This window comes from Haliotis asinina, chromosome 5 (assembly GCF_037392515.1).
Source record: "Haliotis asinina isolate JCU_RB_2024 chromosome 5, JCU_Hal_asi_v2, whole genome shotgun sequence".
In the NCBI taxonomy this organism is placed as follows: Eukaryota; Metazoa; Mollusca; class Gastropoda; order Lepetellida; family Haliotidae; genus Haliotis; species Haliotis asinina.
This window is the reverse complement of record NC_090284.1, coordinates 49,621,282-49,635,989: the sequence shown is the minus strand read 5'-3', so window position 1 is coordinate 49,635,989 and position 14,708 is coordinate 49,621,282. Positions and strand designations below refer to the sequence as shown.

The following is a 14,708-nucleotide window of genomic DNA, read 5'->3' as shown; positions in this document are numbered from 1 at the left end:
ATCACGTGACCTAACGTCATTGTGGACAGTTGATTCGCAGATCATTGTTTGTTTCGTGATAGCGTGAAATAGATTACTAGGGTTCAGACACAAGCGAAGGAATAGACAAAACATATAGTTTATTTCAAATCAAATAAATGAAATACAACTGGCAATAGCATATTCAGTAATACAGTACATGTACACCACACTGACACTTGTTTCACCCGATAGCAGCTTTTTGTCGTATAACCAATTCTATACTTAGACACAGAATATAAGCACTTGAATATCAGGAATTCAGGAGTTACACTTAAATGGAAAATGGCGTATAACATTACAAATACAGCTCGGCCTAAAGCTGGGAGTTCTGGTGGGGCCAATCTTTAAGAACTGACTTTTAAAGTGTAAATAAGAAAGTTCTTTGACAATAAAACAATTGAACCATTTGGACTTTAAAAGGAATTAGATACAAGAAATAGTTGATTGAAGGTAAAATCCCTATTCTGTGATGGACGTGCCGTCCAACTTTCAGTTAGTGGACAACTTACGTTCCTGAAACGGAAACCCAACCACGTCAAAGTTGTCACCGACTAGTGGTTAGGCACCAACAAATCAAAGCAAGGGGTTGCACCAATGTACAACTTCAACGAGATACTGTACGTTGACACGTATATTATAAGGTTCTTGAGAATCATATAGACTGTAGTATTCAGGTATATGACAAAATATTACGTATGTCAACTTCTTCTGTATTGTATACACAACGTTGTAGGTTTCCCCTTCGTCAGCTAAATGAAGAAGGGCAAGGAAATCCTTGACACATTGAACAGCATCCATTTCCACGACGTCGCTATCAAATGAAATGCCATCAATGGACTTCATGGCACAGAACCTGGTTAGCAGCCACATATATAAATCCGTTTGTGTTAAGGGGTTTAATACCAAAAGATAGCTAAGTTTTCTCGAAATAGGTGATTTGTCTGGTATTGCAAAACCACTTTATTGTAAACAGTTTTATCAGTGGTGTATGTCTGCGATGTCATGGTTTTTGATTCGTATTAATAACATCAGAGGGACATTTTGATGATGTGATTTGCATCACAATTACACATTTTAATTCACATACCTGTCAAGTGAATGAAGAAAGCGCAAGAAAAAGCTCAAAAACTTTGGAAGAAGAAGTTGACATCCATAATATACTTGAATACCAACATCTATATGCCTCTCAAGACCTTCACATGTAATGTTATAAGATTTGGAGTTTAAATGACGTCACGTTAAGGTGTACTTGAAGCAATGACGCAGCAGTATGTTCACTTTAATAACAAGTGAGCAGGTTTTATACAATGCGCTGTGAATCGAAACTGCAACAATGTAGACGCAGAACAAGATTCTTCATGTAACCGAATATTTTCTAGATCTTAAGTGAAGGAGAATCTACACCATATTCTACTTATACAAACATGTATTGTTTCTACAATGTTTTATTCCAAGTTGGACCTTCAGCGTGATTATCCATATCCTCTGCAGTGTGACGTAAAGATATGAACCTCATCTCGGTGACGTCTTCATTTGGACCATGACCTCCTGCAGTTTTTCTGTATTTCTAAACAGACCAATAGTTCGAGTAAATACCTTTGGTATGTTTGGTACTACAAAACCCGACATCGCTTCTTCAGTATTCTACATTACATAGCACGACGGTAGATTCAGCAATATTTTGGTTCAGTGACAGTTGGTCTGTAAATAGGTCAGTTTGTACCAGACAATCCCATGACTGACATCCTGAACATAGATCTATGTAAAGGTGTCAGTGAACCTGACCACCCAATTCCGGATGTCTCCTCTTACAACAAGTATGAGTTGTTAAAAGCAATTCCGGATCTTCACGGGTCTATAATCTATCAGAAGCAAATTGCAAATATTATACGATATAATGAGCACAGATCACTTCAACCTGGTCTGGACCTTTGCAGATGACACTAAAATGATATTAACGTCAATTGTGTAGGTTTTCAGTCGCAATACTCACCCCTTCATGGTTGATGCCAAACCGGAGAGGTTTGAGAACACGTTCCGGTAAGAAGGGGAAGAGCTTGTCAAACAATGGACAGATGAGTCGGGGATCTAAGGACTTGGGCTTCACCGGACCTATCGAAGATAGTGTGTGAGAGAAATGTATGTTTTTGTTGATGTGATGGTGTATTTGCAACTTAAACAGCAAAGAATGTACAATATAACATGACTATGTACATTCATTTGTAGCCCTTGGGGTGAGTTTTACGCCGCGCTAGTCCAGCTATATGACGGAAGTCAGTAAATGATCGAGTCTGGACCACACAATCCAGTGATGCACAGTATGAGCATTGATCTGCGTTAGGAACACATGACAATTGTCAACCAAATCAGCAAGCCTGACCACCCGATCCTGTTAGTCGCCCTCCTACGACAAGCATGGGTTACTGAAGTCCAATATTCTGACTCGGACCTTCACGGTTCCACTTCCTGGGATATAATGCAACAACGAAATTGTAACATAAAGCTTTGCAGAAAATTGTGACAGCATCCATCTCCACGACGTCGCAGTGGAATGAATTGACATCACTGGACACGATGTGTTGCGGTCACATACATTAATCAGTTAGTGTTAACAGGTTTAATGCCAAAAAACACATATCTTCTTTTTATGGAAAAATGTTTTTTGTGCAAAAGCACATATTTGTAAGTGGTTGTGAAACAGTATTATCACTGCTATCTGTGGCATTACTGCCTGCGATGTGAAGTGGTTATATTTTTAAGTTCGGAGCACATTAATATTAGAAGGGCGTGTGGATGGTGAGATTTGAATCACAATTTCAAATTATACTTCTACATACCACATACCTGACACGAAACTGACAATGGACCCCACAACGCTGGCTACAGAGATAGAAACCAGTGTGAAGTAGAGGTATGACAGGCGATACATCGGGGAAAATGGATCTCTGGAAACACAATACATCATAGATAGAGAACATATGCAGGCAATCGTCCGAGAAGGAACAAACCAAAACATCTCTGTGAGGAAGGCTTTTTGAACCTATTTTTTTCGAATCTGGCAATCTTACCAAACCAAAGAAAAGAAAGAAAAATGAAGACCTAATGAGGGCCCTCCCACGACTCGGTCGAAGACAATTAACTTATCAAGATAATACTTGTGTCATTAATCCAATTCAAAGGGTTTCAGAATGAAAATCTGTCTTCTGAACCCAAAAATCAAATGCAAACAGTCTCCAGAATCTCATCTACTCATGTAAGTATTGCAATACTAAGCGACTCCAGATAGCTAGCCGTCTAGACAAAACCTATTGCAAAACCATGACCCTCCAGATGAAAGTCCATCAAAACAATTACGTATAGCACACAGCTGACAGAATAAACGTAATATGTTTTAGCACCATTAACACATGCCCTGATTTAGTTGATGAGTGTTTCTCTGTCACTATAAACATATTGCCTGGATGATACAACTAAGCTTCACATCTCATATAGCTAATGAGATGTTCGCACGCTTTATAGCTGATGAATATGTGCTTGATAAACTTACTCTGACGTCACGCTTGACGTGTTCGTTGAACCATGTGAAGTCATGGTGACGTTATGAGAGGTGAAGGTAGCGTTCCAGTTGCAGCCGTGTGTCAAGAAGGTTGCTGAATGCGACGATGTTGAATGAACGAAACGTCCAAAAGAAAACCATCCTGTGACGAAGATTGCCACGAAGTAACCACTTAATGCTCCCTGGTTCAGAAGATAGAAAGGAACCGTGTCAGTGAAAAGGTTACAGCAAATTCTCCTCCCTTTAAAGATACAATTTAAGTGAATTACATGTTAACAAACTACTTCGAAGGAGTTGGAAACTCAGTTTGTTCATGTATCTATTTTTATATCAAAATATAAACGATTTTAAAATGCGTACTAAGTAATCATTGCTATATATTACAACGAGTCGCCGAAAACAATACTAAATGAGACAATAAAATCACGTAATCTGTGAAATATCATCTTGCACACACACATTATACGTTTGATCAGTTTAAAGCACATAGAGTCAAAATATCAGACAATAGAAGTAATTCTTTTACCATTTTATTCGCCCATGGGCAAAACATTCCAAGACAAAATATGCCAATCATTGGCCCAAGTAACACTGGCAGAATGCTCAACGCTCCCTGAAACACAAATTATTACTATTGAAAAATGTTTCTGATTGGATACGAGACAGTGACATGGATAACTTTAGTAGTAAATGTTTTCCATTACTCCCAGTATTCATTCTTTGTATTTTCCATTGAACTGAGCACCTCTTAATGGATAACAATAGACAATGTGTATGGCACAATGTAAAAGACTAACCTCAAATATGGCACCAAGCAGAGAGATGAAATACGATGTACAGATGACGACAAGTCCACAAACAAGCACTGAGTAAACAAATGAGAGAGGTATCTGACACCTATAGAATATATTAATTAATCAAAATTTGTGTCAGTATTTTTTGATCAAACAAAACAGACAAGACATGAATCAGTCATCTCGGTGTTTTGCCTTGGATCACATACGCTTTGAGGTATTGTGTGACTACAATGTGTTTCAATGTTTGAGGTATTGTGTGACCACAATGTATGTCAATGTTTACCCGCTCCTGTACCCACTATGAGGATGTGATGTCAAACATGACCACAGAAGACTGTTTCTAGTTTTGAAGAGGATAGCTGAAATGTGCTTGAGAATTAATTAGTTATACAATACCTGTACTCTTAGCAAGTCTCATTTCTCCTTTTGCCGACAGGTGCTTCAAACAAAATGGTTTGATAACATCATCAGGGATCACCACCCCGAGCGCGTTCAGGACACTAGAGATCGTGCTGTTCATGAAGAGAGGAATTGAATCAGTCAAAGATCAATAACAAGGACATGAACTTGTTATTTTTACTACAACAGATACTTTCTTGAACCCCTCTTAGCGATCGTAGGTCTCAAACAGACGTCGTACTGATACAATGTATGCAATAGGAAATACCCACAATACTCGACAAACGATGCCGTGACAAAAGACAACGTTTGGTACATTTACATATATATATGTATATATATATGTGTGTGTGTGTGTGTGTGTGTTCTTGCTGCTTCTCTGTGTGTGTGTGAGTGAGAGAGAGAGACACACACACACACAACATGTGCTAGAGGCTCATACAGTATATATCGGAGATACTCTCACAGTGTGCACCTGGGCCATCCACACTGTATATATTCGAGACAGACAGTCTGTACTGCAGGCAGTCACACAGTCTGCACCTGAGACTTCCACATAGTACATATTGGAGACACCCATATAATCTGTACCACAGACAATCACACAGTATGTACCTGAGACTTCCACACAGTATGGCAGATATAAACAGTCCAGGCAGCCCTGGCAGATCTCCCAAGATGTCCATCACCATCAGAGGAAGCAGCTGCAGACAGACCATTTCAGTCCAGATACTCGTCATAATATGCATTTGTATTAATGATATACACATATATGTTGAATCTATCGGTAACAAGCTAAATGTGGAGGTTGTTGATGGTGTTGATTGCCACGTCTCCATGTAGACGTCTTACTACTTGTTTCATGGGCATTCAGCTTCAAAACAATGTAAGAATCTACATCGAAGCGTCACTCACTATAATAAACAAAAACGTTGTAGTCCATACAGCTGTATGTTCCTTTTTGACTCACCAACTTCTAGAATGCCCATTAAACAAGTAAAACAGGATTAATTACATTTTCTTTAGGGGTACCGTTTTCTGTGTTGTGCATTCCAGAAAGATCTGAAACAATACGAACCTGAATGATGCTTTCAGATTGAAATTGGTCTATACAATGCCGGTGAAGAGGGGTCTTTACCTGGCTTTAGTACAGGTATGATAATGGCATGTCTGCAAGCCTTGGGAACAGATCCAGCATACCAGCACTTATTCAAAAGCTCACGAATCATTTTAAGATCGGATTCAGACGTATGCTTAAACAACTCATAGCACAAATTATCTGCTTCGAGAGGAGAGTTGTGGGCTTTCGGAATTGCCCTGTGAGTTCATCATGTGTAATTTGTGTATTTAAATCTGAAGGAACATCAGCCATAGCCAGAGAAATATCTAGGGCATAAACTCAAGTTTGTAGGGTTTCTTCACATCTTTAAATCCTTGAAAGACGTTTTCAGAACTGCTTGCACTCTTACACTGTTCTACCAGCCTATTCGTAACTATGTTACCAGATATGTCCAAGAATAGGAGACCCGTTATTTGTGCCACTCATGATATTTATCCTAGACAAAATCGACTTTATGGAGTAAATCTGTTTCCATGCAGAGATGGGCCATCTCCGACTTGAACGTTTGGTAGGCCTAACCATGCGTTGGAACTCTGCACGCTTTGGAGACATCAGGTCAAAAATGACATGCTTATCGCACAGAGAGGAAACTTCAGCCCTGTTTGCCTTTTCAAACTTTAAGCTGGTACATGATTTTTTTATGACCGCATTTGTACTTACCGCAGGATAACTTCTTATTCTATCCTTTTGCAAGCTGGTGTAACCATTGATTTTAAAATTACATTCATAATGTGTGCCATTTGTGAAATGTTTGATAAAAAGTGTTTTTGAGATTATCTCCATGTGCACCAACACTTTGAGCGTTCCAATGCAAGATAGTGAGGACAACGAGAGCTCGACCAGTTTATTTCTTGTCAACATGTAAATTATGCGAGATATTACTTGACACAACAAGAAATAAATGGGTTCTTGAAGTGATACCATCCGTTTTATCTGCAAAAAGTCGGAACTTTTCAGGGGAATAACCAAGAATAGCCACTGCGCTACTTAACATCTCATTGTCACATTTTGCATGTGTGTCTGATGTAGTCAGGACGCTCAAGAAATACTATCTCTATTGTCACTTGGAAAAAAATCCTAGAATCAGGGTCCGTCTTAGGGTTTCGAAGTGGAGGAGAATAGTGAAGACGTCAATCAGAGAGTATCATGTGGCACGTTGGAACAGACAGTTGGCAGATGACTCTCATCTTCACAAGTTCCAAAGGATACATCGCCACCCTGCATCGACAGTATCATTGCTTTATGCATCACCCAGACGGTGCTAGCTTTGTTATTAAAGTCTGTGCTACAGTGAGATGCCTATGTGAACCAGGACTGCATCATCGGTGTGGGTTGATGTATGAGGACCCCCTGACTAGTTGTGTGTGAATACACAGTTGCAACTCGAGACGATTTGTGGGCCAGTTGAATACAGGGTGAAACTTCATAACATGAACCCAGGTGAACTTACTGAGTGCTTGTTGTCGTGTACCACCTCTGAACCAACAGAACTTGAGCGAGTTTTCCACTCTGTTTAGAATACGTCACCATGAAGTACAAAGCTGTGTTCCAGTGACGCATAAAAACGAGTTATTGGCGCATTATTATTGTCTCTTTCTGTACTCTTTACTTCTGGTAATTTCTTTTTACTCCCCACGCAGTAAACGTTTAGTTTCTAGGACCTTTTGATCCTAACTTGTCCCTTGCTTTGGCTTAGACTTTTCGAGACTCTGAACCTGACGTCACACATGGACGTTCAGACCAACGCACTCTTTTAACTGATCAGTTGCTTTGCAGTGGATCACTAAGTCACCTTTTTTCACAAACTCAACATCCCCCAGGTTCCTCTGAATGTCACAAGCCATGGAAAGTGGGCTCATGAGGAAATCATCATCCCCGTGTCCGTCAATATAACTGTCCATATCAACGACCTACGAAGTGTTCGCCAAAACACAACCAGCTAAAACTGAGTCCGCGAAACATGACTTCGCCCTTCGCAAGGGTAAGAACTTTTGAACTGGCGATTGGTGAGAATGAGCATTACCGATATGTTGGCCCTGTGGATCGTATTTAGCGTGTGTTCTGACATACCTGATCGTTCTTGTCAATGATGTTGAAGCTGACGGGGTGACAGTCGCTGTAGAAGGCGAACATGATGACACCAACCGTCACCAGGAGGATATAAACTAACATGTAGCCTACTGCATTGATCCCCAGAGCTCTGAAAACCAAAAGTATCTCCGTATAATTATGTGTTGGATTTAACTGATGCCATGTCATAAGCCGCATGCTCAGGTCACACGTAGTTTTCAATACAAGAACCCCCTATGCTTTGATATTTTCAGCACTTCGTGCGAATGAAGAATTTCAAATTGCACTCATTTGATAATGAATTATATAGCATGATTCTTTTGGAAGACAGAGATCACAGAGGAATGGCAATCACAATGAGATGACATGGTACATCTCGTGTCTTGGCCATGATCCGTCTCATAAGTTAGTGTGATCACTTTAAATGTAATAACTATACAATCGGACAAAGACATTGCTCTCGCAACGTCATAACACTGATGCCACAAAACATACAGTAACTATTACTCTCCCTTGGGTAGCAGGATCTGCTGAGGTTCTTTCTGTTTCAGCACAGTACCTCAAGTGTAAGGAGTCAGGAAGCTGAGGTTATATACCTGAATACTGCTAAAGCTGCCGTTTATGCCACCTAACTGGTATAACCTCAAATGCCATTTGCTCAACTTACATCTGGGCCGTTCTGAGAGTTGAACAAGACAGTGTCCTCTGGACCTCCGGTTGACTGACTCCGTAACTACCCATCCACAGAGTCCCAAATCCAAAGATATATGCCCACACCGAATAAGTGGTAGTTGGATCGAAGCTGATTCTAAAACAGAGGTGGTGAAAAGGAGTTAATGTTGCGATCAAGATGCCTGTATTCACGCGTGGCACATGTGATAAACCAGAATTATGAAGGTTTTTATGGAGCTGGCGCTTTCAAGGCTGTCACGAGGCAACTGAGGTGGTGTGAATCTCAAAGAGAAGTATAATATTCACTTTCTGTTATAAAAAAAATTAAATGATAAATTAATTACATAATGTGATACAAGCGTTAATACATAGCATGAAATAAGAAATACGAAATTGCTCTGACATTCCCTAAGATGAAGCAAAACGGTTTGTCGAAAACAAAACAACTGACACTTGCAGGAACTGGTTAAAATACTGTGGGAGTCAATATGTCAGTGTCAATATGTTCAATGATTTGATACGATATTCGTATTCAAGTCCGTCATACTCATCGAACTTGATCCGGGATCTGTTCTCGGCGATTGCCCAGGCGACACTGAATCCACCAACAGCTGCAGAGCCTTTGATAACGAGGACAATGCAGCCTACGATAATGATGCCAGCTTGGAGAGTGTCCGCCCAGAGCACAGCCTTCATACCACCCTAGAGGGGGGCACAAAAGAGATGGGTTAATACTGTACAAAGCAAAGACTGATTATTTGTAGACAGCCTAATATGTATTATAGCAGTAACTGGGGAGTGAGTGAGTGAGTTTAGTTTTACGCCGCACTCAGCAATATTCCAGACGTATGGCGGCGGTCTGTAAATAATTGAGTCTGGACCAGACACTCCAGTGACCAACAACATGAGCATCGATCTGCGCAATTGGGAACGGATGACATGTGTCAGCGAGCCTGACCACCCAATTCTGTTAGTCGCCTCTTACGACGAGCATAGTCGCTTTTTATGGCAAGCATGGGTTGCTGAGGGCCTATTCTACCCCTAAACCTTCACGGGTAGCAGTAACTGGATCCCACAAAGCCGGAAAACCGCACTGCTTACAAAAACAGGATTCTAGATCCCTAACTTCGGAATCCCGACAACTGACTTGCATGATGCACCAGAGATGATGACAGGTATAATTTACCAATAATCTCAGAAAGCCTTTATATCGCTTGCGTATATCGGAAAGGACTGACCAGGAGTCCCACTACTTGTCATGAAGACGTAGTTGAAGGGTATCTTTCTTTCTCTGTAGGTGTCATGGATGGTGATCTAATGTGTGTTGGTTTTTTTTGTCTTACTCATAATGCGTGCAGGTGTCATGATAAGTGTACCTGTCACCATTATTTCCAAACCGGTAAAGTATTTAGTGTATTAACTACATCAGACAGCGAATCCAAACATGTGTCGTGCCATGTCAACAGATGAGCTTTCTTATTTCGTCTTTCCCGGAATCCCTGTAGGTGTCATGTAAGGTGAACCCATGAGCTGTGTTTCTTTCTCGGAATCCAAACGCGCAATACGCTTGGTGTCCTGACAAGTAAACCAAACAGTGGAATCCCTGGCTCTCACGCTTGGATTCTCGGGATTTGCCATGGATATGTCATATCACTCTGTGTTTGGTAGGTATAATTATAGAGACGGAACCAAAGACGTTCATCTACTCCACTTCTAGAATGACAATCAAAGAAGTCATATGTCAAAGAAGTCATATGTCAAAGAAGTCACATGTCAAAGAAGTCATGTTCTGTTCAAATATGCAAGCATCATATTGTGCGAGAAATTACAGATAGGGACAATGTCCTAAGTAGAGTGGTCTATTCCTATTTAAAATTCCTCAATCAATACCTTCTCCAGTTACATTTAGTGTGAATAGGAAGTCATTTTATATATGTCATATTATTCAAACATGTACGAATCATATTATGAGAGAATTATTCATATTAAAGCAACTTCTCTATTTACATTTAAATGTGATTTTTTTCAGGCAGTATAAATGTATACAAACTTCTTCCCACCATCACTGTGTATAATGTGCTGACTGATCCAAGAACTATGACGATTCCCCAGAGGTTGAACCCAGTCACTGAAAACACATTAAAGAGAGATAAGAGAAATGAGTTACGGAGATTGCTTATTCCAAAAAACTGACCGTTTCCGGCTTGTTATTCACACTAAGGAAAAATAATGAGGCCAATGTCATTCTATCACAGGTTTTGTCGGAGACAAAATTATTCTATCCCAATAAGTGTCACAATCAAACCTGATAATAAGACATCTCGATTATAAAAAGAATTTTCTCGTTGTGTATAAAAGTGAGTTCAGTCTGTAAAAAGGTTTGACGAAAACTGGGGTATGTTATTGATCGTAATTGGGCGATTATTTGTTTATTGATCCTTACCGGCACTGACAGCTATGGACGGCGTATACAGAACTACAGACGTGTAGAATGCCTGTATAGAAGTAGAGAAATTTTTCAAACTATCTGGGGTTTATTTATCTAACAAGCTAGAGACAGGTTTAACGGCCAGATTCGTCCGCAACCTATTAGTTTAATTACTCATATGACGACAAAAAGCTGATATTGTGTGGTCGTTCCGGTATGGACCTGAAATCTTAGTAACATCATCTCAATTCTTGAAAAGTAAAACACGTGAAAGTACAGTTTTTATCGAATGACAACTGCTTTGATTGAGATGCAAGAATTAATGTATTGGTGATGGAAATGTATATGTTTGATATTGAAAAAGCAAATCTTAATGTGTGCAAGCTCAACTTTACTTCATGTAAGCCTTAAACGTTTCCCTGAATACGGAAATATACAATGGAAATGATAAAAGATTAAGATAACACCAAACGTTTTATCATAATTACCATATAAATGATGAAGAAGAAAATTACAATTGTCCGGACCTGTTTGTCAAATCTCATCTCGAGAAACTGAAACAAAGAAATTCTGCATTTTTGTAACAGTTTTTGAAAATATGCCTGTCAGTTGATTGTCAGTAGCAGGTATGTGCATCTAGCAAGATTATATCAAATCATTAACTGTACTGGTGCCAAAGAATACTTCTATATGATAGTTTCTCAACGTAATGTAATCAACAACTGTTGAAATAAGCATACCTATTTTTCACATTTTACTGCCGACATACTGTATGACCAGAAATTATTGAGACTTTAAAAGATTGCATTTTTTCACACTTTACTAGTGTATTAAATGTGAATATTAGCAGAACATAACTCCAGATTCAACGCCAGGTTAGTATCAACAGTTAGTATTTTTTCAAGTCACCATGGGCAGCAATGCAGGATTCAAACCGGCGGGGCAAAATACTGATCTAAGAAGTTAGAAAGTCGTGGTCCATGCTGTCCCTTTCATGTCAGCAATATTTGTCATACTTTCCTCAATGACTCTTTCCCGCATAAGTCCCCAAACATTTTCTGTTGAATTTAGATCAGGGCTATGACTTGGTCAATCTAATAATGTCATATTTTGGGTCCGAAACCAGGCCTGTAAATGCTTGAGAACGATTATTGGATCGTGGTCCTGTTGGAGAATCCAAAACGTTCCATAGAACACGTCAGCAGATGGAAGTAAATGTCCCTCGAGAATATCTGTGTACCGCTCACTGTTGATATTCCCTTCAAATACACAGTAGGACGTTGCCCCCAGCACATCAATGCCACTGAACACGTTAAATTTCGAACTGTACTTTGGGCGCTGATACAAAGGTGTTTCAGTTCGCATGGTCCAGAATTTCAGTGTATTAAGAAAACGCCTCATAGACCTTTCATCTGACAAAATCACATTGTCCCAGTTAAAATTTCTATGCTGTAAGCACTTGTTCAACCTTCACTCCTTTTGTTCAGGTTTCATGATCGGTGATTCCTAGACGTTTCTACAAACCCACTGCATGCAGCTCAGTTCCAATTGTCTCCTTACCAAGCCGCATTCTGTCCAGTCCTTGGCCAAATGCTAGAAACGTCTCTGTTTTTTTAGGATCCCTCGACAGCAGTAAACGTGTTATCCAGAAATTAGTATGACAACTCATACCTTCCAAAATTTTCGTTGATATGGAACTAATCACAGGGTGTATCAGGGTACTAAAAACAAACTGGGTTCAGTCAACTGTTGAACTTGTGTCCACATGTTCATAGACCAACTGCTTGAGCATTAACCACATTGCCTTTTGTACGGTGACCAGCACTGGTGTTCAACATGGTCAACATGCAGCATGAGTGATAAGGCTGGCTGTAACAGATTACCTGATTTTGATGCTCTCTACATTTGACCTAGGAATATATCACCGACAGTCCATTTACTGGGCCTCCATGGTGCTCAATGCTGTTGGCAATATTTTTCAAAACACTATAAACAGTGGACAAAGGGATGCCTGTTTTATTTGAAGTCACTTTAGCTGATCTAAAGTCCTTGTTATAATACTGTAAAATTAACTTCCATTTCTCTAAATCATCCATACTGAAGATCATTGAAAATGCCGGCTGCTAACAAGTAAATAAAGGGGGGTAACTCTTCAGAAACTAATGAAAAATTGTTAACGGATTTGTCTCTTTTGAATGAAACCAAGCACCTGATAGTTGGTCAAGGTTGTTTACACTAGAAATCCAATTAAACATACTCCTCAACTTCTCAGTAATTTCTGGTCATACTGTATCTTGATTTTAGCCTTAAAATGACAAAGTTTCAAACCATAAACATGGTTTGAAGGTCTAATACGAGCTTCAGATACCCCTTGTTAATGGAACCAGTCTATTCCTATATGTTTCAGAACTTATTAAAAAATTACACCAGGACTATCTCTCATTCCAGTTACAATTTATATACCCTGAACAATCACTTCTCTTGCCTAAATTGAACCATGTCTTCTCAACGTTACCTAACTCAACTCAGAGTACCACATATTTTTAAAACAATCCAGACATTAAAGATCTCTTGGATAAAAGGAATCTTATCATTATCATTAGAGTGGGTGAGTAAGTGAGTTCATATTTGACGTCATATCGGCAATATTTCAAAATGTTCACTATAAATACCTCTCGACGATGAACAGTAAACGTACTAGAATAGCAAGGATATAAATAAATATAAAAACCAGCATGAAAATCTAAAACATTGTAATTAAAAAGACAATGCATTATAAAACACAGGGTATAGATCGCTAACAACTGAAGGTAGATCACCATACAAGGGACCATGGGGACTCAAAGTACCTTTGCTATCTGCATGGGCCCTAGATGGATTTACACCATCCCTTAGCCAAAATTAAAATAACAAGAATACTACGATGAAAAACTCGGTAGACTTTACATCGAATGTTTTAAGACTTACGTACCCTCTCAGGATGACAATAATTTTACAATACTTCAACCCCCTTTGAGGGTACAGCCACTAACAATCTCAGTTATTAATCTAGACTACTAATTATAAAAAATAAATATCTTTTTGAAATTCATTTAACAAATCAAGTTCTTTTAAAAATGCAATAATGAGAACTTATATTAGTAAAAAGATGGCTGTGTGCCCGAGAGGTGGAACAAGAGACGATTTCTTGTTGTATAAACCCCCATGAAGGGGATTGAACACAGAATTAAAGGCAGGGTTTAATTCAGTAACGTATAATTTGGTAATATATTGTAAAGACAATTTTATACGGTGTTGCGTAAAAGATGGTCCATCAGCCTCCACGTAGAGACTGTCAACAGGTGAGGTTCTGAAAGACCCAAGACAAAGTCTTAGACCATGGAGGTGGATAGAATCACGAATTTTAAGTATGATTTACATGCTCCAGCATATGCAATGGAGTCATAATCAAGTTTAGATCGTACTAATGATCTGTATAATATTAGTGAGAGAGCGTAGATTGATCCATTTAATTTCCCGCTGTGAATTTGAAACAACCTTTAACAAATCAAGTGCCTTCAAGCATTTAGCTTTAATGGATTTAATGTGTGGTATGAAGGTTAAATGAGAATGGAAAATTAAAAAACCCAAGAACTTGGCCTCCTT

At 39.2% G+C, this 14,708-nt stretch overlaps 1 protein-coding gene across 1 annotated transcript in view; it reads right to left on the bottom strand.

The window, feature by feature from the left end:
- Positions 1-14,708, bottom strand: part of LOC137283900 (uncharacterized) — a 45,252-nt gene that overhangs the window by 25,922 nt on the left and 4,622 nt on the right. Inside the window, exons 3-10 of the mRNA XM_067815576.1 lie at positions 10,696-10,763; positions 9,183-9,337; positions 8,631-8,771; positions 7,964-8,093; positions 5,389-5,477; positions 4,809-4,886; positions 2,866-2,966; positions 2,015-2,133 (exon numbers count right to left, since the gene is read on the bottom strand). Coding sequence (XP_067671677.1) covers positions 2,015-2,133; positions 2,866-2,966; positions 4,809-4,886; positions 5,389-5,477; positions 7,964-8,093; positions 8,631-8,771; positions 9,183-9,337; positions 10,696-10,763 — 881 coding nt within the window. The remainder of the gene's footprint in view (positions 1-2,014; positions 2,134-2,865; positions 2,967-4,808; positions 4,887-5,388; positions 5,478-7,963; positions 8,094-8,630; positions 8,772-9,182; positions 9,338-10,695; positions 10,764-14,708) is intronic.